Below are 27,643 nucleotides of genomic sequence, written 5' to 3' on the forward strand. Positions count from 1 at the left end.
TGTTGCTGCAGATGGCATTATTTCATTCTTTTTTATGGCTGAGAAGTATTCCACTGTGTGTGTGTGTATGTGTCCCCATGTGTGTGTCCACACACATACACCACATCATCTTTGTCATTCATTTGTTGATGGAAATTCACATTGCTTCTTTGTCTTGACTGTTGAAATAGTGCTTCTGTGGACATTGGATGCAGTATCTGTTCTTTCTTTTTTTATTTAATATTTTTTATTTTTATTGGAGTACAGTTGCTTTATACAATGTTGTGTTCTTTTCTACTGTGCAGTGAAGTGAATGTTTTATATATATATATATATATATATATATATATATATATATATATATATACACACACACACACACTCACATATATCCTGTTTTGGATTTTCTTCTCGTTTAGATCACCACAGAATATTGAGTAGATTTCCCTTTCCTGCAGTAGGTTTTCATTAATTTCTGTTTTATACATAGTATAAACCCAGCCTCACAATTCATTCCTCCCCACCCCCCTTCTCCCCTTGGTGTCCGTATGTTTGTTCTCTGCGTTTGTGTCTTATTTCTGCTTTGCAAATAAATTTTTCTGTATCCGTATTTTAGATTCTACACTATGCGATGTTATATTTGTTTTTCTCTTCCTAGCTTCCTTCACTCTTTTCTAATAGAGATTTCTCTGGGTATATACCCAGGGGTGGGATTGCAAGATCTTGTGGTAGAGCTCTGTTTTTAGTCTTTTTAAGGAACCTCCAAGGAACATCTGTTTTCCACAGCAGTTGCACCAATTTATATTCCCACCAACAATGTAGGAGGGTTCCCTTTTCTCTACACCCTGTCCAACTTTTATTGCTTGTAGACTTTTTTCTTTGGCTATGCCGTGTGGCATGTGGGATCTTCGTTCCCCGACCAGGGACCAAACCTGTGCCTGCTGCATTGGAAGCATGGAGTCTTAACCAGTGGACTGCCAGGGAAGTCCCGCTTGTAGCCTCTTTGATGATGGCCCTTCTGACCAGGGCGAGGTGGTAGTGTTGATGTGCACTTCTCTAATAATGAGCAGCGCTGAGCGTATTTTCAGGTTACTGTTGGCTTATGTCTTCTTCAGAGGAATGTGTGTTTAGGTCTTATGCACATTTTTTGATTGAGGAGTTTGTTTTCTTGGTATTGAGTTGTATGAACTGTTTATATGTTTTGGATGTTAACCCTTTGTCAGTCACGTTGTGTGCATATATTTTCTTCCATTTGGATAATTCTTTTTAAGGATCAGTATAATGCTTTGCATATGAGCTGTTATGCCTATAGATGTGTGCATTACAGATATTTTTTCCAAGTCTGCTGTTCCTGATTTTTAACTTGGTTTAGGTTTATTTTATAGCACAGGAGTTGAAATTTATGTATGTATTACTCTAGTAATTTAAACAACCTTACTTTTCTGGAGAATGAGATTGAAACTGTGTGGTTTGGGATGGGTTGGGGTGGTTTGGGTGTGTTCTGATTAGCAGTTGGCAACCGTCATAAGCATGAGTGTCGGACCAGCGCCCATAGTGTGGGGGTGACGGAGGGCCATCCTGGGTAGCGAGGCTTGCCGAGTGCTGGGTTCAGGGCTCCTGCCTGAGGTTTCTTCCTTTCTGAGCATCGTTTTGTGTAGATGAGGGTTCTTCGCCCCCCTTACATTAGTGGTCTGTGGTTTTGAATAAATTGTCATTTTACTGGGCACTTACGTTTTCAGCACCTCTGTGGAGTGTGCCCTGTGGCGGCGCTGGGAGTGGAGACACAGCATGTTGTCCTGCTCTGTAGGGAGGACGGAGGACAGCCCTCCGTCCCCGGGGATGCCTGCTCCAGTCGTGCCTGGGCTCCCCCACACACTTGCTCACCAGGCACAGTGCTGGGCGCCTGGACTGGACACACGGCTTTTGTTACACAGGAAACTTCTGTCTCCTTTGTAGGCAACTGGGGCCCTCACCTTGTCGTTGTGAGGAGCTGCAACATACTCAAGTGGGAGCTTGAGTTGAAGCGTTGGTGTCCGGGGCTCAAAACGCTCTTGTATGTTGGCAGCCATAGAGAACTCAAGGCAAAGAGACAGGTATGTTATTTTAAACGTGAAAAAGAATGAAACAGAAAAGTATCTTAATTTCTATAGGAAGCAAACTTCAAAGTGTTAGCATATGCTTGTTAGTGTAATTATTGTAAATCACTCATTTGCGAGACCCCAGACCTTGTAGTTGTCTGGACTTGGAGCCCCTGGAAGCAACAGACCATACTTAGTAAACTGGCCTGTAGGGGTTCCCTGCAGGGTTCCCCCGGCCCCCGCAGAGCTCAGGTGGTCTCTGGAGGGGCTACCATCCTTTTAAACCATAAATCTGTTGGTTATCACAGGCAGAAATGAGAAATTGTGATGCATCCTGGGTTCTGAATTATAAATCCATAAATAATTCCCATGGACGTGTTTATAAGGAGTATTTGTGACAAACAGAAGAGCTTCTGAAACAGATTTGGAGTTGTATCTATTTTCTGCCCAGCAGTTTCTAGTACTAGATTCTAAATAAATGTTCCAGATCACAGTTATTTATTGAAGAGAAAAATATGGCTTATGGTTAAACTCTACTGTGTTGAGTAGTAGTTACTAAAAAAGTGTTTTTCTCTGAGGTGTGTCTTCTTGGCTTTTTCTTTTTTATTTTTACGATCTCTGGTTACTGCTCTTTAAAACCTTAAATGTAGTCAGTTGCAACATAGCTATTCGTGTTTCCTGTCAGCTTCTGAATGTATGTTTCCCTCACTAAGATTATATACCATGAAGACAAGCCCCACTTCAGGACACTGCGTGCTATTGTATTTTCCAAAAGCAATTGTTAATGCCCCCAAAGCAGTTTCTTAATTTGTCCACACGAGGGCCTTAGCCTCCTAGAGAAAAAAGATCCTAAAAATACAAACGGCCATTTTCTATGTGGTGGCAGCAAATTATTAAGAAAAAAGAGTGGAGTGACGGTGATGGGGATAGGTTAAGTGGGTGGTCAGTCCTCTCCTGACGGCTTGCGCCCGAGGAGGTGGTGAGGCCTGGCTTGTGTGCTGCAGGAGTGGACGGAGCCCAACAGCTTCAACATCTGCATCACATCCTACAAGCAGTTCTTCAAGGGCTTCGCGTCCTTCACGCGGGTGCGCTGGAAGTGCCTGGTCATCGATGAGATGCAGCGCGTGAAGGGCATGACCGAGAGGCACTGGGAGGCCGTGTTCACCCTGCAGAGGTCTGACTGCCCCTGCCACGTGCCCTGTGCTCTGTGTTGCTGATGTAAAGGTTCCTTGGAGGAACTGTAGGGAATTGCAGACCCCCAAATGGCCTTTCAGCTGCAAGGATTCCCCCTCACCTCTGTCTCAGCACTTGAGGGCTGAGGAGACCCAAGGCTCTTGCCTAATTCAGTTCATTAATTTGTGTGTGTGCACACGTGTGTGTGTGCACACGCACATGTGTGTGCGGGCTTCACAGGATCACTGTCCCTCTCCTTGAGTATTGTCAGAGAGAGCGATTCTGTGCCCACGCTGAGTCGTCTCTCTGCCTGTACTCAGCCAGCAGCGCCTGCTCCTCATCGACGCGCCCCTGCACAACACCTTCCTGGAGCTGTGGACCATGGTGCACTTCCTCATCCCCGGCATCTCCAGGCCCTACCTGCACTTCCCCCTGAAGGCCCCCAACGAGGAGAACCAGGACTACTACCACAAAGTGGTCATCCGGCTGCACCGGGTATGCGCCCGCGGGCCCCTGATGCAGCGTGGCTGTGACACCGTTTTTGGGAAGGAAACAATGACGAGCTCTCTCTTTTCAGGTGACACAGCCCTTCATTTTGCGGAGAACTAAGAGAGACGTAGAGAAGCAGCTGACGAAGAAATATGAGCATGTCCTCAAGTGCCGCCTCTCCAATCGACAGAAGGCCTTGTACGAGGATGTCATCCTGCAGCCTGGGTGAGTGTGCGCCCCACCACCCTCTCTGCCCGCACGGAGCAGGGCCTCCTCTGGTCTCTCAGAAGGCTCCTTTTTGGGAGGTGGGTGCCTGGAGCTGGAGGCCACGCTCCTCTCGGGCTCAACAGTCCTATCTCCTCCCTGGTCCTGTCAGAGGCTCTGCCCATAGCCGGCCCAGGAGGGGCACAGCATTGCGCCAGTGTGAGAGGACTCGTGTGGAGTCAGGGCATTCCTTCCCCGACCCAGACAGACCCCTGGGCTCTTTGGGACGCCTGCCCTGTTGCTCTTTGGGGGCATGCCATGGAGGGTGCCCCGACGTCTAACCCATACCCTGGCTCTCTGGCCTCCCGTCCTCTCTCATGGGGTGGTGAGCCAGTCTCAGAACCACAACCTCATGGAGGTGGGTTGGCATGTGGCAGATTTACTCACCAGGTCAAGGGGATGCACCAGCTGTGCGTTCATAGAGTGGGGATAGCAGACGGGGAGAAACCCGGCTGGCACATGCTCGCACCCCTGGCAATGCTCCTGTTTCTTCCCACATGTGCGCAGGACCCAGGAAGCACTGAAGAGCGGGCACTTTGTGGACGTGCTGAGCATCCTCCTGAGGCTACAGCGGATCTGCAACCACCCTGGGCTGGTGGCACCCCGGCTCCCGGAGTCCTCCTACACGGCAGGGCCGCTGCAGTACCGCTCCGCCTCGCTCGTCCTGAAGGCGCTTGACAGAGACTTCTGGAAGGTACAGAGAGGGTGCCAGAGGGGTCTCCATTGAGCTCTGTTCCAGGAGCTTCTGGACATCAGCGTCCACTAACTTGTTTCCTGTGTTCTGCATTGCTGGATGCTGGGCAACATCAAGGGCGTTTGTGATGGGCCTTGCCCTGGACCCAGAACCTGCTTTGGAATGGACCCGAGGGGCGAGCCCACGATGTGAAGGATGCTTTGAGGGTTTTCCTGCCTGGCTGTTGGCCCGTGAGCAACAGCAGAGTGTGTGAAGGAGAGCGGGACTTAGAACTGCAGGACCCTTGGGGTGTTTTCATAGGTGTAATTTGGGGGTGGGGACCCAGGTCTTTTTATTAAAATATTAGTAGCTATACCTAGGGCTTCCCAGGTGGCACAGTGATAAACAGTCCAGCCTGGGTTTGGTTGAGTTGATCCCTGGGTTGGGAAGAGCCCGTGGAGGAGGACATGACAGTCCACTCAGGTTTTCTTGCCTGGAGAATCCCATGGACAGAGGAGCCCAGCAGACTATAGCCCCTGGGGGTTGGAAGGAGTTGGATACAGCTAGCAACTAACCATACACACACAACTATCCCTAGGTGGGAAAATTTGGTTGTTTTTAACCAAAAAAGGTATAGTTGTATACCTTTCTGTGTTTGAATTTGGGGGTAATGAAAGTTTTTGAAAACCCCAAATTTTAAAACAGAACAGATTGGGTTAGGTCAGGTGATTCCCAACACAAGTGTGCTGAACTCATGGGTCTCAGTGGGGTGGGGCTGCACCCTCGGGGGCCAGCATTCCTACGCTGGTTTCCACACGGGAGACTGAGAGCTTGCCCTGACCAGCCAGCCAGGCCACTGGCAGGCTGGTGCCTGAGTTCCCCTTTGCTGCCTCTACCCCGAGGACCACGGATCAGGTCTCACGTACACTGAGGAACGGGAACAGCTCTGTGGCCTGGATAGACTTGTGCAGGTTTAGCATACGACCCTGGGACCAGACCGTTACGGGTGGAGGTCCCGGCTCTGCCTCGTCAGGGGTGCGGCCTTGCGTGCTCAGTTGGCCTCGGTCTCCTCACCACACCAGGCACTTGTGAGGAGTCAGTTAATGTACATGATGGTCTGAAGAAGGGGCCGGGTGGTGAGCAGTTTATGGTGAGTTAGCGTGAGGGATGTCGTGCTGCCACTGAGATCACTACTCTTAATGTAGGGATGTGTCCTTTGTTGAGTTAGAGAAGACCTGAGCCATGAGGATAAAGATGAATCAGAAGCAGGTTACCTGAAGATACTGCTTGGGTGGGGAAATGTTTCATGAATGGAAGTCTTTATGTTGTGTTTTCATTTTCAAAACAGCTTAGTTGAGATAACTCACTGCCATAAAACTCACTGTTCTGAAATGTACAGTTTGTTGGTTTTAGTATATTCATAGAATTGTGCAAGCATCACAACTAATGCTAGAGCATTTCATTGCCTCAAAGAAAATCCACACACACTGTCACTCCCATTCTCCCTCCCCCTCCCCACTACCCACCTGTGTCTGACCATGTGGATTCATCTGGTCCAAATAGTTCGCGTCAGTGGCTTACTTCACTGAGCGTAGTGTTTTCAGAGTTCGTCCATGTTGCATCATGTGTCATAATCTCTTTCCTCTGTTGTCTGGATGGACCACATTATGTTCATCTGTCCACGAGCTGATGGACACTTAGGTGGTTTACACTTCTTTAGCCACTGAGTGCACATTCATGTACAAGTTTTGTATGCATGTGGGGCTCCGTTCTTGTGGGGCTCTCTTCTCGTGGGCACATGTGTGACAGGTGAAAAATTCTGGGGTCATGTGTTGAGTCCATGTTTAACCTTTAGATGAGTTACCAGACTATTTTCCACAGTAGTTGCTCAGTTTCCCATCCCCATCCATGTGTGAAGGGATGAGGGCTTTCATGTCTCCACTTCCTTGCCCACACCTGCTGTCCCTCCTCTTTGATTCCCGCCATCCTGATGGGAGTGAGAAAGTCCCAAGAGAAGAACAGATGGAGCAAGCTTCCCCCGGGCTCAGGACACAAAGACATGCCACATGCCCATGGCACCCACACCAGCACACTGGGGTCTCTTCTCAGCCCCACCTTGACAAGACCGAGCATCTCCGTCTGCTTAGACCAGCGTTTCCCAGGCTCATTCCTCTCTGCTGAGTCTATTCTGTCTCTAAGTGCCACCCTCTTCTTTCCCACTGCCTCTCGGGATGACCACGTGCCATCACTCCCATATTACTGATGGGGAACTTGGGACTTGACTGTGGTCCAGTGGTTGAGACTTTACCTTCTAATGTAGGGACTGTGAGTTCAATCCTTGGTCAGGAGCTAAGATCTCACATGCTTCATGGCCAAAAATCCAGAACATAAAACAGAAGCAATATTGTAACAAATTCATTAAAGACTAAAAATGGTTCACATCAAAAAAAAAAAAAATAAGTGGAACCGAGCACACCAAGTCCCGCTGGGCATCTCTTGGGAAGATGGCCAGTAAGGGCCTGTCCTTCCGAGTTTGGAATCCACTTTGATTCCTAGTCATTTTTTTTCCTGCCTCATGTAGCAAAATTGTTTTCTTTTTTTCCTTAGGAAACGGACCTTTCTATTTTTGATCTTCTTGGCTTGGAAAATAAAATGACTCGCCATGAGGCAGAACTGCTGGGTAAGAAGAAGGTGACACGGAAACTCTTTGAGGAGCTGTTCACTGCGCCGCCGCCGTCAAGCAGGCCGGCGGCCGTCAGACTGAAGCCCAGCAGGTGTGTGGCATGATGTGGAGCGGCGCTTCCTGCTCACTGGCTGCCTCTGACTGGGTCTTGGCTGGCTGTGGGTCGTGGGGTCCGGGTGGCATCCCCTCTTCCTCCTGCTGAAAGAGACCCTGGCCTCTCAGGGAGAACTGGGATGACTGGGTTTGAGTTCCACACGAGAACTTGGGCTGCAGTTTGTGAAGAGAAAGGCTAATCGTCTAATCTGGTTACCTGCTTCTCGAAATGCCCAGGTGTGCTTGGTTTCTGGGATAAGCAGCAAGTGTGGACAGGCCAGTGTGGCCACTCGGCTGCCTGAAGAGTAGCCTTTTCATCATTTTGGAGAACTGCTGGGCTTTGGGAGGGCTCTCCGTGGGGAGGTGGTCAGAGACGGGGCACTCAGACTGCCTGTAACCTGGTGCAGGCTCTAGTGACAGCCGTCAGAGTAGGAGGGCAGAGGGGGTACTGTGGGGGCGGGATTGGGGTCCCTGAGTGCGGTGGGGGTGGGGGTGGGGCCCTGAGGTCTGGCAGAGGCTCCACCCCGGCTACAGCATCCGGGGTAAAAAGGGACATCTTGCAGGTGCCATGAGACTAGACGGAGCAGGCACCCTAGATGATGAACTCAAAACACAAATGACTTGAAGTAGGCGAGGTAGGCGAAATCCATGAGTTGGATTTATGCACAATTCTGGGCACCAGTCAGAAACAAAGGAAAAAGCAGGTTGGTGATTTAGAGAGAAACGGGCCAGCGCTGCGGTTGGCAGCCTGTTCTTACTGCCTTTTCTTGATGTGACTTACTTGACGACTTGGGTCCGACCACCCTTCCCTCAGCTTCCTTGCCTGCACTCGCAGGAGCCCTGCAGCCCTCAGTTAAATACAGAGCCGGGGTGGTGAAGCCAAAGTCCTCTCTGGGCTGTTGCAGCCTCATTTAGTTGCTTCTGCTGGCTGTCTCCACCTGTTGCATTGCACGGGGGTTTTGAAAATACAAAATTCCTGCCATTACGGTTTCTAGGTGAAAAAAACGTGAAGAGCATATAGCCTTGTGAAAAAGTCAGACAGGGAAGCTGTGTTGTGGCTCTTGCTTTAAGTTTTCCCCACTGGCACCTATGAGGTGCCTTTATCATTTCTGCTGTTTCTTGTTACCTAATTGTGCACGTTGACTTTTCACTCTGCTTGACTCTTAATCAAAAAAGTAGTCTAATGGACTGTGTGTTAGATATAATTTTTCTAGTCCACATTCATGGAAACCTAAAAATTGCCATCACATTCACTCCTGAATGTTGCCTAAGCATTGCAGGGGTAGAGGTACCACTTTTGTGTATTAAGCACCCCTCTCCCTGTCCTTGGTGAGCGGCTGCTTCTTAATACTGTATTTAGAAATCTCCCTATTTAAACTGCCCCTGAGGTGGGAAGCCCTCTGCCCTCAGGTGGCCCTGGGTCCCCAGCGCCCATCTAGGGGGCCCTGCCTTCGCGTCTCAGCAGTGTCCACGTCTCCCTGCCCGTGCGTATGGGCGTCCAGGTTGTTCCAGCCTGTGCAGTATGGCCAGAAGCCTGAGGGCCGCACCGTGGCTTTCCCCAACACACACCCACCCCGGACGGCCACCCCTGCCACAGCCACGGCCACGCCACAGGGCCACGTTCGAGGACGGCCACCCATTGCCACATTCTCTGCAAATCCGGATGCAAAAGGTATGCCTCTCAGGGGGCTGTGCTCGGCATTGCAAAGGGTTTTTGTGGAAGAAATTCCTCTCGCACTTTCCCCGGCCCCATGGGGATGTGTGACCACTCCTCTGAGCAGAAGTGGGACTGTCTGCTCTGGCTCTCCCAGGAGACCACGTGTAGTTCTTACATGAGTTTAGTTTTTTTCATGTCTTTGAATTGTATAAGACATTACATTCTTAGTTGAGTCACTGTTGATGTGATGGTGATGATGTACCTCAGCAGAAACGTTCTCTTTTATGTCGGGAAATACACCTCAAAGTCATTTAAGAAACTTCTGAGGAAGTCTGCTCTTGTGTTCAGTGCCACCACTTCAACGTAACCTGCTTACTGTGAAGAAGGATAGGGTTAAACAGCAGGAAAGGTAATAAATAGTCTTGTAACCCTTAGCTGTGGGGTCGTGTCCCATGTTTTTCTGAGATCTTCATAAATGCCAGAGCAGCTTGTTGTAAGAGCTCTTTGGGAAGCCAGGGGGCCAGTGCTGCCTACCTTCTCACGTGGTGAGGACATGGCTCTCACTGATGCACCTAAGGGCCGACTTTTGACACTCCGTTTACTCCAGAAACACACCATGTAGCAGGGTGGTGAACGTAAAGTGAAAATAGTTAACAACATATAAAAAATTAGATTTTCTCATCCCATAGGCCATCCCCCCCCCCTTTTAGGGAGGGCTTCTCATTGGAGAGGTGGTGTGAAGGAAATACTGTTTGTTTTATTTCTGTAAAATTCGGATTTAATACTGCATTGTATGAAGAACCTCTAACAGCTTTGCACAAACCAACCTTATCAATTGCAGCGGCAGCAGCCCCGTTTCAGACCTCTCAGGCCTCCACCGGTGCTCCGAGACACCAGCCTACCTCGACCTTCAGCACAGCACCTAGCCCAGCCCATCCTGCGAAACTGCGGGCTCAGACCACTGTCCCAGCCTCCGCCCCGGGCCCACCCCAGCCCCAGCCCCAGGCCCCCTCGCACCCGGCCGGGCAGAGCGCGCTGCCGCAGGGGCTGGTGCTCACCTCGCAGGCCCAGGCGCGCCTGCCGAGTAAGTGGCCTCGCCGCTCCCTGGTCTGCCACCTCTTTGCACAAGGACGTTGTATTCAGATGAGCGGCGTGTGAAGAGCCTTGCTGTCCGCTCCCTTCGTCTCCCTGACCCTGTGTCCCGTGCTGCCTTTCGCCACACTGTCCTTTCTAGCCCTTGGCCTACAGAGGGAGGCCCCACTCCGGGCCAAGGTCCAGGGTCTTGTCCTCTCTCTGTCCTTTCTCGTGGCCCCGTCCATCAGCTCTGCTTCCCTCCTGGGCTTGTGCTCCACCTTGGTGGCTGAGGCTGGCACTTCTCCTTAGCAAGCCTTGGGCTCATCCTGTCAGCCTCCAGGGCCCCTCGGAGAGCAAAGGGCAGGGGAAGGAAAGCCTGTGAACTGCAGTCCCACTTCCTGCTAGTCTCTTGGTTTATCCCCAGATTTGAAGCTGCAGTGAGTTATTACTTAAGTGAGACGTTTTGCAGTAGATCACTGACATTTTTAAATAGAACTTTTTATTGTGGCCAGTGTGATTAGCCTACTCCCTCTGTCCATGCTGCAGTCAGAAGTGTACTGACAGAACTATCTGGGCTACACCATTTCTCAGATACCACCTGGAGCACTTTATTTGTTAGCACAACAAGTTATGTTGAGGCTTCTCTGGAAAGACAGGAGAGGAAAGTAGGGTCATGAGGAGACCCTGAGTTACCTTAGTTTTCTCTTGTGTCACGCCCCTCTTTCATGCCAGCAGATGAAGAGCACTTATCCTGGTTCATTGCCCAGGGCAGGAGAGCCCTTACATGTGTTTTGCGGGTGTTTTTGGCCTGAGGTAGTAGTCCTGAGGGGTGTATTGCAGGAGCCGTGCTTAGGGGAGTGTGAGGGGCCAGGCCACCTTTCACTCTGGCGCCTCCACTTCTGGACTGAGGGGAGCTCATGGAAGAGTCATGTTTCTGTGCACAAATCTCTGCGTCTCCTTTTCCGTTTCCCCTCCCTTGTTTACGGTTTCTGTGGGCAATATATCCTTCGGCGTTTTTCTAGTCTTTGGCTAACTATTCTCTTTATAGTATTACTAATAATTCTGGCATGAATTTCATGGGAGGAACATTTAGACTCGAATATCAACCATTGGGTTTAAAGAAACCTTTGAAGCTGTTGCTCAATTCCAGCTTGAATGTAGTATCTTTTTGAGTTAGGTACATATGATCTCATCTGAGTTCTGTTTGAAAGAATTTAAGCACTGTTAAATTTTGCATTTTTTCAGTTAGAATTATAGACCAAATTCTACGATCTAGTTCAAATTACTGTGAATATTGTATCGTAAAGTGTGATGTATTTATGTACTTAAATACATTGCCAAATTTTGAAAAGGTTATGGGTATAATTGAAGCTAGTTCTGTATTTTATATCTGTAGTGATAAAATCTCATTTGTCTCTGTGAGCTAAATTGGATATGTACTTTCTCACATTTTAAAAGTATTCTGAAATGAAGAGGTTGATATGAGAGTTTCAAAGTGTATGGCCAGTATATTTCTGCTAACTTTTGATCTTTGCTACTTTTTCTTGTTTGGAAAGAAAAGTAAAACGTTCCTTAATGGTTTGGTTAATTATTAATATCTGATATTCTAAAATTTCTACCAGTTAGGATTAAGTAAGTTGACCATTAAAACCTGGTGTTAACTCTAATTGTTTTTTCTTTTCTATTAAAATATCTTCTGAAAGTGTTAGACAGCAACACCTAATGAACGTCCCTGTGACACTTTAGTTCGCTACAGACGGTCATTCTCTGTGACCAGTGATTGTCAGCATAGCAGTCGCCAGCCCTTCCAAAGAATGTTCATTCCCGTTTCGTCTGCATCTCTGCAGGTGGGGAAGTGGTCAAAATAGCCCAACTGGCTTCCCTCGCAGGCCCACCGAGCCGAGTCGCCCAGCCAGAGACCCCCGTGACACTGCAGTTCCAAGGCAACAAGTTCACCTTGTCACACAGCCAGCTCCGGCAGCTCACGGCCGGCCAGCCCCTACAGCTCCAAGGTAAGGCTGTCTGATGGGTGGTGACCCAACAGGGGCTTGACTGGGGCACCCCCCCGTGGCTGTGATTCTGGCCCCTTTAGCGCAGGTGCTTCACCTGGCAGTGGCCTAAATGAGTCTCACCTTGTAGGTGTTTTAAATGAGGGAGGTGACTCGTAAATCACCCAGTGGCCTGGCCCTTGGTCCATATTATATACAGGATAGTAATTTAAAAAATTTTTGAATACAGTTTCCTATTCTAAAAATCAAAACAGAAATAATTGCTCCTTGCAGATTTTAGTGTGAGGTAAATTGCCCTCAAAACTCTAGAAGACTAGCAATTTACATAGGAGAAATTATTTTCTTTTATGTACAGACTTTAAAACTTCCAGACTGCCTCTGGCTGAGAGCGGTGTGTTCCTGCAGTAACTGCTTCTTGGAGAAAACAAGGGGATACAGTTTGACTGGGATGTTAAAATTCATCCTCAGTGACTTGGCCAGAGCTCCCAGAGGTGGGGTCCGGCCACCTCCCCAATCAGCCTCCCAGACATGCGTTTATGACTCCTGTCGGGGTGGACAGTTCAGTTGTCAGCCCAGTCTGGGATGTTCCATGTGGGCACCAGGGTCACATGTTAGCAGAGTGGAGGCCCCCAGGAAGCCTGCAGGGAAAAAAAAAAAAAAAAAAGGTTTCATTTGGTTTACTCCATATTTCTCCAGTTTTTTGACCAGAAAGGTGAGGCCATCTCTTAAGAATTTCTGGTGCACTCTAGTTTTTGTAAAGTATAATTCCAGAGTAGAGGATTTCAGGACTAAATCACACAGAAGCTGGAAATGGCAGGTTTTTTTAAACAGTGGTTATAGAGCCACAGAGATTTTTGATATTTCTTCATCCAGCTTGACCAGCTGGCACGCACCCAGTGTGTGATTTGGAGGCAGGAACCCACCCCCCCCCCCCCCACCCCCGCATGATGGCTCAGGCTTGGAGCAGACAGTGAGTGGGAACCTGCCTCGCTGCCTGAAATCTGGCATTGCAAGGAGTTGCAGAAGTTTTTCTTGACATTAAGCCAAGTGTCTTTGATCTTCAGAGTTTTCATTCATTGAGAATGAAGTAGTTCCATCTTTCTCCAGCAAACTGAACTTTGTGTTGCCTCACTGGAGTAAATTTAATTCTGGATTTTTGGTTTCTCACCTCATTCTGTACCTTTGGAAGTGGGTGTGGCTGGGGACGGAAAGCACAGGCACCTCGTGACTGACCCGTGCCCTTTGCTTGCAGGCAGTGTGCTCCAGATTGTGTCAGCGCCTGGGCAGTCCTACCTGCGCCCTCCTGGCCCCGTGGTGATGCAGACTGTGTCTCAGGCGGGTGCCCTGAATGCCCTGGGAAGCAAGCCTCCAGCCAGTGGCCCAAGCCCCACGCCTGTGACCCCGCCAGGTAGAGTGGAGTGCTGTGGTGCCGTGAGCTGGGGGGATACTTGGCTTTGAAACCACTTACCAACTCTTTTTGCTTCTGAGGCAGGTGGAGGATGTTGATGGGTTCTGTAAGGCCCCAGAACCCGACAGTCCTGTTTTTGGCTGCCCCTGATTTCCGCAGACGGCCTGTGTCTGCTACGTCTCTTTTCTCTTTTGTTCCCAAAGGTCCTGGTTGAATACAACCGGCCGTCACTCACCTTAAGACTTTTTGTTTTGATTTTGCTCTAAGAGACTTGGAATCATGAGAAATTTTGCTTGTTCATGTTACAAATACATTTAGGGAACGTGCTAGAATTTCCCTTGGTCAAGTAACAGAATAGGGTTGTTCCTGCCAGCTGGCTGGTTCTCCTTCCAGCACCCCCACTGCCTGCTTCCTACCAGGGTCCCTTGCTTCAGACATACCCACCCTCCCGCGGTGCTTGCTGGGGAGCACACCTGTTGCACATGGGCACTTCTTCAGGTTGATGTGTGGAGGTGGCAAGGACCTCTCCTAACTGGAACCCCTGGTCACTACACTCCATCTCTTTCTGTTGGTGGTGTGGGTACTGGAGGGTCCTGGTCACTGCTCTGTGTCCAGCTGGACCACGTGCAGTTCTACTTGTATTTGGTTGGCTTCATACTTGAGGTTTTCTCTCCCTAGAGGGTGCTCAGTCCTGTTCTGTGAGGCCCCAGACTCCCAACCTGACACCAGTCCAGCCACTGGGCTCTAGTCATCTCAACCCTTTCCCTTGCTCCCTGTAAGCGGATCCTTCACTGAGAACTGACGACTGACCTCAGCTACCCCCTTCACAGTCCTTGTGGAGAAGTGTCTGTCAAGACAGGCAACATGGCTTGGCTGATGGGAGCAGACTGCCCTGGGCCCTGGCATCCCTCTGTCCAGGGCATACAGGGTTGATGCAGCCGAGATGTCAAGGACAGCAGTGCGTAGGGCCCATGTGGCTGCTGCTCAGCGGGATGGTGGGGAGGTTTGAGGTGCACACAGGGCTCTTGGCAAAGAGTCAGACCCTGACGTTCACTTCAGATCATGGCCAGAGAGCAGGAGTGCCTCACTGTTGGTTCTGAATGATTTAGACTTGAGTTGACATATTCTAGAAATGTGCTTGTGAAAGCCAAGGATGCTCCAGGAAGCATGCCAGTCAAGGAGGGCCTCTAGAGGGCACGCCAGTAGTTTTGTGTGCCAGCCCTTCGTTTTTGCATTTGTAGTGGGTGTGCCTGGTCGAGTGGCAGTCAGTCCCCTGGCCGCAGGAGAAACCGGAGCGGCCTCCAAACCAGCTTCTCCTGTCGCTGGCCCCACCCAGGTATGGTGCAACAGATCCCAGTGCAGCATCGTGGCATCCCTGCACACACGGAAGTCCTTCTCAGAAGCTGCTTGTCATGGGGGAGGGTTGTGATATTAATATATCCCCGCCTCTGTGAGGCGTTTATCTGTTTACTTGCCATCAAATACATGGTGTGCCCTTGAATTAGAGAATTAAAAACACTTTTTCTCATCAACTAGGCTTTAGGATTATAAAAATTACCTTTCCCATTTTTTTGTATACTTCTACTAGTCTTTCAGACATTAAAAATGCTCACAGTGTCTGAAGAAATACTACTCACGTTGGCAATGAAAATGGCGCTGTTTTCTCTGCTTGCTTTTCTGTCACTGTTTTCCGTGTAGCCTGGCCCCATGAGTCTTACGCGTGCTCTATGGCCAGTTGCCATACACGGGGGACTCATAGGGCTCAGTAAGACCGGCCGTGTTATTTCTCAGTAGCCATTTTCATCCCTGTTTTTGTTGAAGGAGGAGAAGAGCAGACTTCTGAAAGAGCGGCTGGACCAGATTTACTTCGTCAACGAACGGCGCTGCTCCCGCTCCCCAATCTACGGCAGAGACTTGTTGGGGGTTTGTTCCTTGCCTGGCAGAGAGCAGGTGCCTTGGTTCCGGGCTTCTGACCGTGGTCACGGGAAGGGGGCTGGGCCTGCAAGCAGGCACACATCGCCCTTGAAAAGTCACAGGGACCTGATTTTGACGCTGACTCAACGTCAAGAATCCCTCCAGGATGTCATCGACAGGTAAGGTAGAGTATTGTAAGCATTCTTTACTCACCTACTGTTGGTGGTGGTGTTCACTCGCTAAGTCGTGTCCAGCTCTTTGGAACCCCATGGACTGCAGCACGCCAGGCTCCTCTGTCCTTCACTATCTCCCAGAGTTTGCTCAAACTCATATCCATTGAGTCAGTGATGTCATCCAACCCTCTCATCCTCTGTTGCCCCCTTCTCCTCCTGCCCTCAATCTCTCCCAGCATCAGAATCTTTTCCATTGAGTTGGCTTTTTGCGTCAGGTGGCCAAAGTATTGTAGCTTCAGCATCAGTCTTTCCAATGAACATTCAGGGTTGATTTCCTTTAGAATTGACTGGTTTGACCTCCTTGCCATCCAAGGGACTCTCAAGAGTCTTTTCCAACACCACAGTTCAAAAACATCAATTCTTTGGCACCCAGCCTTCTTTATGGTCCAACTCTCATATCCATACATGACTACTGGAAAAACCATAGCTTTGACTAGACAGACTTTTGTTGGCAAAGTGATGTCTCTGCTTTTTAATATGCTGTCTAGGTCGGTCATAGCTTTTCTTCCACGGAGTAAGCGTCTTTTAATTTCATGGCTACAGTCACTGTCCACAGTGATTTTGGAGCCCAAAAAAATAAACGCTGTGTTGCACCCCACCAACTTTTGTGGTTGTTTTGTGGACATTCATCTCACTTCTCTCCCCAGGTTGTCCTTTGGAGTCTGTTCAGAATCGATTTTGGGGTCTTCAGCTTTGGCATCAGATGGTCTCTCCACCCTCTAGGAAACCTATGGGTTGATTCCTTTGGGTTGATTCCTTCCTATTTATCCCTCTCTCCCCACCAAAACCTGGCAATCACTGATCTTTTTACTGTCTCCATAGTTTTGCTTTTCTGGAATGTCTTATAGTTGGAGTCATACAGTAGGCAACCTTTTCAGATGGCTTCTCTCATTTAGGAATGTGCACTTAAGGTTCTTCCATATCTCATCAGGGCTTGATAACTCATTTCTGTTTAACACTGAATAATGTTCCATTGTCTGGAAGCACCCCCTCCGTGTGTGCTAAGTCACTTCAGTCGTGTCCGACTCTCTGTGACCCTGTGGACTATAGCCCGCCAGGCTCCTCTGTTCATGGGATTCTCCAAGCAAGAATACTGGAATGGGTTGCCATGCCCTTCTCCAGGAGATCTTCCTAATCCAGGGCTCAAACCCGCATCTCTTACATCTTCTGCATTGGCAAGCGGGTTCTTTACCACTCGTGGCACCTGAGAAGACTTGGAATCACCAGTTAGTTAAAAAACATTCACGTACTGGGACTTCTTGGTGGCCTGCACTTCCAATGCTGGGGGCTCAGGTTCAATCCCTGGTTAGGGAAGAAAGATCCTGCAAGCCACCTGGTGCAACTTAAAAAAATAAAAAACATTTGCCTTCTGAAAGACAGCATGGATGCTGTGGAGTTTTGGCAGTTATGAATAAAGTTGCTGCAAACATCTATGTTTTTGTGTAGACATAGTTTTTAATTCCTTTGGGTAAATACCAAGGGATGTGATTACTAGATCTTATGGTAAGAGACTGTTTAGTTTTGTTAGAAATTGCCAAACTGTCTTCCAAAGTGACTGTACTATTTTGCATTCCCACCAGCAATGAATGAGAGTTCCTGTTGTGCCACATCCTTGCCAGCAATTGGTGTTGTCAGTGATCTGGATTTCGGCCATTTTAATAGATGTGTAGTGGCATTTTGTTTTAATTTGCATTTCCATCATGACATAATATGTTGAGCATCTTTTCGTATGCTTATTTGACATTTATATGTTTTTGGTAATGTGTCTTTTTAGGTCTTTGGTCCATTTTTAAAAGATTTTAAAATTTTTATTATTACAGTAGGACTGTGTTGACTATCCATTTTAAATACCTCAGTGTGTACATGTCGATCCCAAACTCCGTAGCTATCGCTTCCCCCATTTTTCTTATTGTTGCATTTTAAGAGTTCTTTATATGTTTGGATAACAGTTCTTTAGCAGATGTATCTTTTGCAAATATCTTCTTCAAGTCTGTTGTTTGTCTTTTCATTCTTCTGACTTTGTCTTTCACAGAGCAGATATAATATCGTCAAATGTCTGTTCCATATTCACATTTCTGATTATTTCATGATTTTTTTAATATTTCAAGCCGGAGTCACAATGAGGTACATACATCAACAATCAACTTATATCTTTTTATGTATCTTTTAATCTATAGGTTCTGTTTCCCCCTCTTTTTTTCTTGCAGTTTATTTGTGGAGAAAATCTGGTGATCATTCCTGTTCCATTGATATCTTTGTTGTTTGACAGTATCATGCTGTTGATTACTGTAGTAAATCTTGAAGTCAGGTAGTGCCAGTCATTTGACTTTTTCTTGTTTAGTATTGTGTTGCCTGTTCTGGTCTGTTGCTTCTCCATGTAAACTTCAGATTGAATTTATCACTATCTACAGAATAGCTGACTGGGATTGAATTGAATGTCTTGATCAAGTGGGAAGAACTGATGATGTCTTGACTATACTGGATCTTCCTATCCATAGTTATGGAATATCTCCATTTATTTAGTGCTTCTTTGGTTTCATTGATTAGAATTTTGATCAGAAATGGTTTTCAGTTTGCATGCAGCAAGGGAGAGGGTTAGAGTTCCTGGAGCAGGTGGTATCTGCAGGTTGGGAGGTGGGTGTCCAGTCGACAGTCCGGGTCCTCTGAGTCGTCGTCTTGCTGCCCTTGGCAGGGCCTCCTCCTCCCAAGCCTGGCTCCCAACCCTGGCTGGGGACGCTGTGGCTGTAGCAGCTTCAGGGCTCACACCCTCCCCAGACCATCCAGGAGACAGAGTGCTTATGTCCCGCCTCCGCACACATCCCTGTGCTCTCGGGGTAGGGGGCAGTACTCTGCACGGCTTATTTTGATCTGGGCAGTCCTCACTGGCCGGCACCCACTCCTGTGGCTGCTGTGATGGTGTGTTCCAGCAGCCACGTTCCCCCCCAGGGGGACTGGAGTTAGGCACCCTGACTCCTCTCGTGACTCCCCACTGCCAGATGGTTCTGCCCTCTGCCTTCTCGAGCCTTCACTGCCTGAGCCAGAGGGACTGCCTGGTGGAGGTGCCGTGGGTGTCACCTGTGACATGCATGCTTTCTGCTTCTCAGGGTGGTGTGCGTGATCCCTCCGGTGGTGGCCGCGCCCCCGCACTTGTGGGTGGCGCGGCCACCCTCCCTCTACAGCCACAGGATGCGGCTCTTCCGGCACTGCCTGCGGGAGCACACCGCGCCCTACGCACAGCAGCTGCAGCGGATGACAGCTCTGCACTCGCTGCGGTTCCCCGAGCTGAGGCTGGTCCAGTTTGACTCAGGTACCAGAGGCGTCCCGTCTACTCCGCTCCCTGTGTCGGGCCTACTCGCTTTGGATTATGAGATGCTCTCGGTATCACTCGTTTGACAGGAAAGCTGGAGGCCTTAGCCATCTTACTTCAGAAGCTGAAGTCTGAAGGACGCCGAGTGCTGATCTTATCACAGATGGTTCTCATGTTGGACATCTTAGAAATGTTCTTGAATTTCCATTATCTCACCTACATAAGAATTGATGAAAACGCCAACAGTGAACAACGGCAGGTAGGAAGGAAATCGATTCTTTTGTTCCCGTTTATGATTTGGTTGGGTTAACTTTGGTTGCCAGTTTCTAAGCTGGTTTCTCGGAGCCATGCGGCCTCAGTGTTGTCATGCTGTCTCAACAAAGGAAAGAACCTCTTAATGTCTCTGGACTTTAGCTGCACCCTTTGACATTTTTTCATAAATCCTGTAACTTGGGAAATCCAGTTGGCTAAACGTCTTAGAATCAAAATTGGTGATTTGTGGTCCTTATAGGAACGAGGTGGTTGTCCTTCAGGAAGTAGCCACATGAAAACAGCAAAGCCCTTCTGACTGACTTACACTTTAAAAATGCATGTTCAAATAACATGCCAGTTTTTACTTGGCCAGGTTAGCTGAGGGTAACTTGATTCCATCAGGCTTCTCGTGGAGGTGCAAATTAGGACACCTTTCTAGAAAGCAAATTGACAGGATGGGTTGTAAACCTTAAAAATGAATATATGCTTGGCCTGGTAATTCTGTATCTGAAGTGAAGTGAAAGTCACTCAGTCGTGTCCGACTCTTTGCAACCCCATGGATGTACTGTTTGGAATTCTCCAGACCAGAATACTGGAGTGGATAGCCCTTCCCTTCTCCAAGAGATCTTCCCAACCCAGGGATTGAACCCAGGTCTCCCGTGTTGTGGGCAGATTCTTTACCAGCTGAGCCACAAGGGAAGCCCAAGAATACTGGAGTGGGTAGCCTATCCCTTCTCCAGTGGATCTTCCCGACTTGGGAATCTAACCAGGGTCTCCTGCATTGCAGGCAGATTCTTTACCAACTGAGCTGTCAGGGAAGCCCTTACTCTGTATCTAGAACTCCTTTAGCAGCACCACGCTTCTTAAAGATGTATCTATTCAATTGTCTGTGAAAGTGTTTGTAATAACCCCCAGTTGGGAGCAAAGTCCACGTGCAGGAGTAGAAGCGTGGGCCACAGTGGCCTGTGGGCCACAGGGCTTGGCGCCGTCCTAAGTGTCTCACAGGGTGAACTAGGAAGTCGTACTCAGCAGTGTTTCATAACAGGTCTCGGTATCATGGTGAAGTGTTCCCGAGTGCAGACAAGCTGCTGGGCTCTGCATCGCATTACCCACTTCACATCATCCAGTACACCCAGGCCTCCCTACGCTGATAAGGCCTGGAAGGAAATACACCACAGTCTTAAGCAGTAAATTCCCTCAAGAGTAATGTAACACAGTACAGTAAGTCCCCTACATACAAATGAGTTCTGTTCTGAGAGCATATTCATAAGTCCAGTTTGTTTGTAAGTCCACCAAAGTTAGCCTAGGTCCCCAGCTAACACAACCAGCTGCATTGCTGCTGCTTTTACACTGGTTTGGACACTCTGGGCTTGAAATAAAGATGATGCACCACTGTGCTCTGTGCAGTGCTGTACAGGGAGGTGCACAGAATCACAGCCACTTGCAGAGGATGCACTCACTTGACAGTGTACACCAGACATATGAACTAACTTACATGGTTGAACATGCGAACTCACCTTTGCATCTTTGAAAGCTAGCAATTTGAAGGTTCATATGTAGGCGACTTACTGTAGATAGAGAATTTCTTGAAGGAAGAGGACTGGTCTGCTGAGGGCTGGTCTGCTAAGGTCTGCTTGGGCGCTGAAATCATTGCAGGAGAGAAGTCGTGGGAAGGAAGCAATTTCAGCTGGCGGCCCTGAGGGGAGTGGAGGGCCCTGCCCCTGGCTGGCTGCAGCTCCCTCGGCCTTACTCCAGGGGCTTTTGCTGTAAGGCTCCTGGCATTGCCAGAGGGTACATGAACAAGCACGCATCCCTCCCCAGGGAGACTCTGCTGTTCTCTGGGGCCTACACGTGGAGCTGACAGTTCAGGGCGGGGGGCTGGCTGGCGACTTTCAAACCAGTAGAGATGTTAGCTATCAATAATCGAAGAATAGAGCACATGCCTGAAAGAATCAGGATAAAATGCTAAACTCTGATGTAATTGGAACATGAACCATGCGTCAAAGGAAACACACACCAGTTTCTAACTGATTAGTATCCAAACGTGTTGGAGGTTTCCCGTCATGGTCAGGAGTGCTAACTTGGGAGTTTATCTCACCCCAGGAACTGATGAGGAGTTTCAACCGAGACCGGCGCATCTTCTGTGCCCTCCTCTCCACACACAGCCGCGCCACGGGTGTAAGCCTGGTGGAGGCGGATGCGGTGGTCTTCTACGATCACGACCTCAACCCTGTGATGGACGCCAAGGCCCAGGAGTGGTGTGACCGGATAGGGCGGCGCAAGGACGTGCACATATACAGGTGAGGTGGCTGCAGCGCACTGCAGAAGCTTCTGCTTTGCGTTTCCTTTCCTTCATGTGGGCTCACGTTCCTGCTATCCCGTCTGTGCTTTCTTTACACTCAGCCTTGCTTGGGATGTAGTTGTTTGCAGTGGTGACTGGGTTTGCTACTGAGACACAAATGCTGTCCTTCTAACATGTACCTATTATATTTCTTCTAGAGTCTCTGACCCTTAAGAGGGTGTCTCAGGTTTTAGGTTGTTTCAGGTATTGTCAAATGTAAATGATTTTTATAACTTTGGCAACTTGTAAACAAGCTACTGAAAGAATTTAAATCTTATAAGTGGTCATCCACACACAGCTGAGAAAAGCAGAGGAGGCTCTGCCTGTGTGTCAGCCCTCAGTCTGCCCATCTGGTGCCCAAGTGTGCAGGCACGTGACACTCCCCTTCCTCTGTGCTCCTGCTGCCTCTGGGAGGGGTTGTTGCAGAGTGCGTGGTCCCTGGCGGCTGGCCCAGGGCTGCAACCCCACCCCCACATGCATAACCTTTACCATTTTTAAGAGGTAGTCATCCACACACTGTGTTTAAATAGCTTAATTTTTTTCTCGTTGTAAATGTGTTACTTGCTCATTGAAAAGAAATAAATAAAAACGACAGCACATGGAGAAGGCAGATAGCCTGCCCAGTAGGCTATTAGTAGCATTTTAGTGTCTTTCCAGACATATCCCCAATTTTTTAATATAAATTTGTTGTTAATAACGTTACTGGTTTTTGCCGGCACTGGGTCTTGTTGCTGTGCAGGCTTTTCTCTAGTTGAGGTGAGCAGGGCTACCCTCTGGTTGCAGTGCACAGCCTTCTCATTGTGGCGGCTTCTCTTGTTGCCGAGCACGGGCCCTGAGGTGCTCGGCTTGCAGTAGTTGCAGCTCTCGGAGCTCGGAGCACAGGCTCAGTAATGGTGGTGCACAGGCTTAGTTGCTCTGTAGCATGTGGGATCTTCCTGGATCAGGGATCGAACTCATGTCTTCTGCATTGGTAGGCAGATTCTTTACCACAGAGCCACCAGGGAAGCCCTCCCTGATTTTTTTAAATGGGTCGTGCCAGCAGTCTTACCATGTAATGCTGTTTTGTCTTAACAATATATTTAGAGCCTGTTTCCATGCAAATATATATAAATTTGGTATATTGTTTATGTGATTGAATAATGTTTCATTGTGTAATTGCTTACTGTTGGCCCTTTAGCAGTTACTAGCTAGTAATGGGGAAAACATTTTATTCTCAGTAGCCACAGTCTGTAGACACTCAGGAACGACCTTGGCAGTAAAGGTGCAGGATGTGCAGGAGTGGAGGGTAAAGTTGGGAAAGGATGTAACCTGAGCGATGTCCTGAACTCAGGACATGCTCTGTTCTGGGACAAGAAGACCTGGTTCACAAAACTGTAAAGTTTCCCCAAAGTGATAGTGAAGTTTAACATCATTTTAATGAAAGCCCTGATAATGGAAGTAGGGAGTGGTTACTGCAGCTTTTCAGGTGGCATGAAGCAGCAGCGAGGGATCACTGGTCCTTGGGCTGCAGCCGCTAGACTCGGGTTCCTTTGGGAGGCGCACAGTGACTTGGGGGCACCTGCCCACCGTCGTCAGCACTGAGGGAGACAGGGCTCAAGGGGTCCGGCGTCCTGGGGGCTCTTTCCAGGTAGAGGCCAGTGAGGGGACATGGCCAGCCAGCATGGGTGGTGGGGACCTCTGGGGCCAGCCCTCCTGCTACATGGGAGGTGGTGGTGTGGCTAACCCCATGTGGGGTAGCAGCCAATTGACCCCGCAGGCCTCCAGTCCCCTCTGGCTACCACACAAAGGAAGGAAGAAGCTCAGAGCGCTGCCAACATGCCACTCCACGTGGGTGCTGTTCTGCTGGGTAGTCCGGGCGCCATAGCACTCAGGCTGCCCTCGGGCTCCCAGGGACTTAGCTGTGGTGTGTGTGTACGTGTTTGGTTTGCAGGCTCGTGAGTGGAAATTCCATTGAAGAGAAGTTGTTGAAAAATGGCACCAAAGATCTGATCCGAGAAGTGGCTGCTCAGGGAAACGACTACTCCATGGCGTTCCTCACGCAGGTACTGTCATCCTCGAGGAGGCCTGGGGCGGGGGAGGGGGTGCCACACAGTGACCAGAATGGGTGGGTTTAGTGCTGTTGAGGGGTTGGTGGCTGCTGGATTTCTGGGTACAGAGGTCACGGGCTCAGTGATATGCATTTTTGTTTCAGCGGACGATCCAGGAGCTGTTTGAGGTTTATCCACCCATGGATGATACTGGCTTCCCAGTGAAGGCCGAGGAGTTTGTCGTCCTTTCTCAGGAACCTTCTGTTACAGAAACCATCGCACCCAAAATTGCAAGACCTTTCATAGAGGTAAGGCTGGCTGGTGCCTGCTTGGCATCATTGGATCTGGAGCTTTGGGTCTGCTGCTGCAGCACCACTGTTACCTCTCCCCAGGCCTTGGGCCTGATCTGTCAGCGTTCTCCATCCGTGCTTTCATTGTTGGGGATTTCAGCTGTAAAAAGAGGTGAAGGGAGCGGGAGAGAGCGGTATCCCCCACTGCCACCGCCACCCGCTGTCACCGTTCGCACCCACGCTTCTCGGGCCACCCCGCACTGTCGTGTGTGACCTTCTGCTCCAACGCCTCGGCCCTTGCCGGCTGCCGTCTTAGTGCTCCCCTGTCGCAGTGCTGCTGGGCTGAAGGCAGCCCTGGCGTGAGCCCCACGTCCCACCCTGACGACAGGACCCCAGAGAACAGCAGCTGTTTCACTCGGCCGTCTTTGTGGGTTATGTGCCGAGATGATGTGCTTCAGGTTTATGAGAGTGAGTGAAGTCCTGCCTTCTACGCTTTTGGCCCAGACGCTTGCAGGTTGCACACTTGTCTCACAAGCCGTTGTGCAGACACGTCACACACCCACCTGCACACCCTCCTGTCAGGGCCACCTCGCTCTCCTCCCTGAGGCTCTGCTCCCGTCCTGCCTCTTGGAGAAGCTTTTGGCTACAGGATGCCTCCTCTTCTATTTTTGAAACTTAATTGTTTGATTATTGAGTAGTAATAAATGCATGTGGTAAAATCTTCAAAAATTTATGATGAAAAGTAAGTCTCCTGCATCAGGCCCTCACTTCCCTCTCAGAGACAACCACTGTCCACTATTTCTCACATTTTCTTATAGGAGTTGTCTGTGGGTAATGTCAGGTGCACAGAAATACTTACAGCTGTTTCTGTATCAGGAGGAACAGATCGATTTACCCCATTGTTTTTAAAATAGGTGATAGGTGCCTTAGGCTTTTAAGAAAATCTCAAACAGCATGACGGGGACTTCCCTGGTCGTCCAGTGGTTAGGAATTCACTTTCTGATTCAGGGCGCCTGGGTTCAGCCCCTGATCGGGGAACTAAAATCTCGTAAGCCTCGGACAGCTAAGCCCTTGTGACACAACTACTGAGCCTGCACACCCTGGAGCCCGAGTTCCACGCTGAAGACCTAGTGCACCCAAAATTTAAACAGTAAATGAAAAACAAAACAACTCTCAACTTTAGAACCACCCCCCCCACCCACCACAAACCCAAAACATCGTTAACATAAACCTCGTAACAGAAATGATAGTGGGGAAACAGTAGGTTACTTCTCCTGGAGGTAATCATTAACCATTGGTAAAAATCTTACTGGATATTGTGGAAGAAAAATGTGAGGTCTAAAGGCATGAGTGTTTGAGGAATGTGAGTGTGTCACACACCCTCGCTGTTGCTTCTTAGTGTGACTTAGAGACGTTGGCTTGGGGTTCTTTCAACATACAGATTCTTTGAAATGTTCTGGTGGGTTGTCTTACACTGTGTGTCGAACACTGTTCTAAGCAGTAGGGGTATAGTATTGAGAAAAAGACCTCTCGTCCTCCCCGGAGCTTCTGTTCTAGTGACAGGAGAGATGCCAGAGCATCACCTCATGGAGATGGTGTGACGAGCAGTGTCTAGGAGTGTTACGGGTGGAGGGACAGCAGGTATGTCAGCAGGGAGCCAGGTATGGCCGGGGGTCAGCGGCGATGGAGACAGGCTGCCCAAGAACATGTGGCTCAGGGCCGTCATCTGGCTCTGTGTGGACACTGGGCTGGGGACCGGTTCAGAGGTGCAGGTGTGGGGGCCATGTGGGCGCATCTCTGGTTGAACTGCAGCTTGCTCTTGGCTGGTGAGCTTTGTGTTCATTGGTAATGGGTACTTTTCTGTGAGATGCTTGTTCGCATCTTTTTCTGTTTTTTGTGTTTTTTTTTGTTAGACTGGGTTGTTTCTTTTTCTTAATGGCTTGTTGGCTTTTCTCCTACATTCTGAGTGCCAGGCCTTTGTGGGATACATGTAAAATATATTCTCCCAATCTGTGGTTTGCCTTTTTTAATACTCTGTCTCTGTGAGCAGAAATTCTTGGTCCTAATGCCACTGTCTTTGTCAAGTGATTGACGCTTTTGCGTTCTGAGAGGTTCTCCTTTACTTTCTTCTAGATGTTTCAGTGTTTTATCCCTCATGCTTAGATGGACAGTCTGTCTGGAAATAATTTCTGGGTATCGTGTGAGGTTGGGTTACCTTTTAAACTTTGAAGATTTGCCGAGTTGCTCTGAAAAGAGGTGCTAGTTCTTAACTGAATCCTCTAAGCTGCGTGATCCCCCCTACCACCACCCCCGACGTGAGCGTGTGTGTCTTGAGTTTGCCAACCCCTGACAGGTATACCTTCCAGCTATCAAGAGAGGAGCACGCGTTATCTGCTAGTCTAATTTGCGTTTCGTGAATGGTGGTGCCAAGGACCATCTTCCTGGGGGTTTGGTTTCTGTTTATGCCATGGACCAGGGCCTGTGTCACATGAAGTGCGCTTGTGGTGGGACTGGGGCTGGAAGGTGGGTGTCGGGTGTGAGATGGAACGAGACACCCCATTCTGCTCCGTTCTCAGAGTCTGGGGGCCTTGCTGTGCGTCTCGGCCTGTGTCCTGAGGCTCTTCCCCAGGGTGTGTGAGGGTCCGAGGAGCACATTCATTGCTGTGGCGGGGGGCTTGGTGTGCAGTGTGGGCGTGTAGTCAGGTCTGTACGTGGCTCTTTTCCAAGACCCCTTATTTAAAGTGTTCAAAGCATATTAAAGTCACCCCACGCAGCGTGCACATCCTGCAGGCCCTCAAGAGCATCGAGTACCTGGAGGGGGAGGATGCCCAGAAGCCGGCTGAGGAGGCCGTGCCCGGGTCGCCTGACTCCAGTGGTTCCAGGTGGGACGAGGAGCCCTCGCAGCTGGAGGAGTTAGCGGACTTCATGGGGCAGGTTTGGGCATTTTCTCTTCTGGGTTTCTACTTCAGTTTTTCTTTATACCTAAATATTTTAAGCACGTGACCTTTCTGTGGGGCATTTCTTGTTCATTCTGGACCAAGACCAGTTGCTATTTTGATTCAGGTGCTGGTGGGGGGTTATATGAGGAACTAAATCCTTATTAACTTGCTATTAATTCTGTTCAAAAAATGCATTTTGAAACAGCTCACACCAATTGAAAAATATGCTTTGAATTACCTGGAATTATTCCATACTTCCATTGATCAAGAAAAGGAGAGAAGTAGTGAGGTAAGAGATTGGACTTTTGATCATCTTCACGTGTGAGAATCTCAAATTCTTCAGTGTTAAACTGGGTTGGAAGTAAGCGTGACTCGCCCAGAATTCAAGGCATTAAAACCAAACCCCACCCGTATGTAAACTGATCAGATGGGCAAAGCCTCAGAAACCCTACACCAGGCTGTTTTCCTTGGTTTTGAAGCAGTTCAGCGCTTGGTTAGAGGGTCATGTACTGGGAAGAGGAAAAGGGGCCCAAGGACTGGGGGGCCAGGGGGAAGAGCGGGGCAGCGATGGGAATGGCCTGTTTCCCCGCAGGGTGCCGTGATGACCGCTGTGCGTGAGTGGGAGGCCCGGAATGCGCAGAGCCTGCGGGAGCAGGAGGCCAGGGCGCGGCTGGAGCAGGAGCAGGAGCAGCTCCTCACCTACACCCGGGAGGACGCCTACAGCGCGGTACGGGCGCCCCCCAGGCCTCCTGTCCATGGG

At 49.2% G+C, this 27,643-nt stretch overlaps 1 protein-coding gene and 1 non-coding gene across 21 annotated transcripts in view; both read left to right on the forward strand.

Annotated features, from left to right (window-relative positions):
• Positions 1-27,643, forward strand: part of EP400 (E1A binding protein p400) — a 110,267-nt gene that overhangs the window by 55,974 nt on the left and 26,650 nt on the right. For 19 of the 20 annotated variants that reach the window (XM_006045534.3, XM_006045524.3, XM_006045528.3 and 16 more), the window contains 20 exons: positions 1,936-2,072; positions 3,062-3,231; positions 3,551-3,725; positions 3,808-3,944; positions 4,491-4,677; positions 7,264-7,430; positions 8,935-9,104; positions 9,931-10,173; positions 12,011-12,175; positions 13,425-13,580; positions 14,822-14,916; positions 15,402-15,673; positions 18,832-19,034; positions 19,124-19,293; positions 21,390-21,586; positions 23,558-23,669; positions 23,819-23,962; positions 26,735-26,878; positions 27,089-27,172; positions 27,476-27,610. In XM_006045534.3, the coding sequence (XP_006045596.3) occupies positions 1,936-2,072; positions 3,062-3,231; positions 3,551-3,725; positions 3,808-3,944; positions 4,491-4,677; positions 7,264-7,430; positions 8,935-9,104; positions 9,931-10,173; positions 12,011-12,175; positions 13,425-13,580; positions 14,822-14,916; positions 15,402-15,673; positions 18,832-19,034; positions 19,124-19,293; positions 21,390-21,586; positions 23,558-23,669; positions 23,819-23,962; positions 26,735-26,878; positions 27,089-27,172; positions 27,476-27,610 (3,263 nt within the window). The remainder of the gene's footprint in view (positions 1-1,935; positions 2,073-3,061; positions 3,232-3,550; positions 3,726-3,807; positions 3,945-4,490; positions 4,678-7,263; positions 7,431-8,934; positions 9,105-9,930; positions 10,174-12,010; positions 12,176-13,424; positions 13,581-14,821; positions 14,917-15,401; positions 15,674-18,831; positions 19,035-19,123; positions 19,294-21,389; positions 21,587-23,557; positions 23,670-23,818; positions 23,963-26,734; positions 26,879-27,088; positions 27,173-27,475; positions 27,611-27,643) is intronic. The other variant, XM_006045535.3, reaches the window with a different exon arrangement.
• Positions 21,022-21,151, forward strand: LOC112580062. The gene has a single exon (XR_003104416.1). It is a non-coding gene; the product is annotated as a small nucleolar RNA SNORA49 (small nucleolar RNA).

This window comes from Bubalus bubalis, chromosome 17, assembly GCF_019923935.1.
Source record: "Bubalus bubalis isolate 160015118507 breed Murrah chromosome 17, NDDB_SH_1, whole genome shotgun sequence".
In the NCBI taxonomy this organism is placed as follows: Eukaryota; Metazoa; Chordata; class Mammalia; order Artiodactyla; family Bovidae; genus Bubalus; species Bubalus bubalis.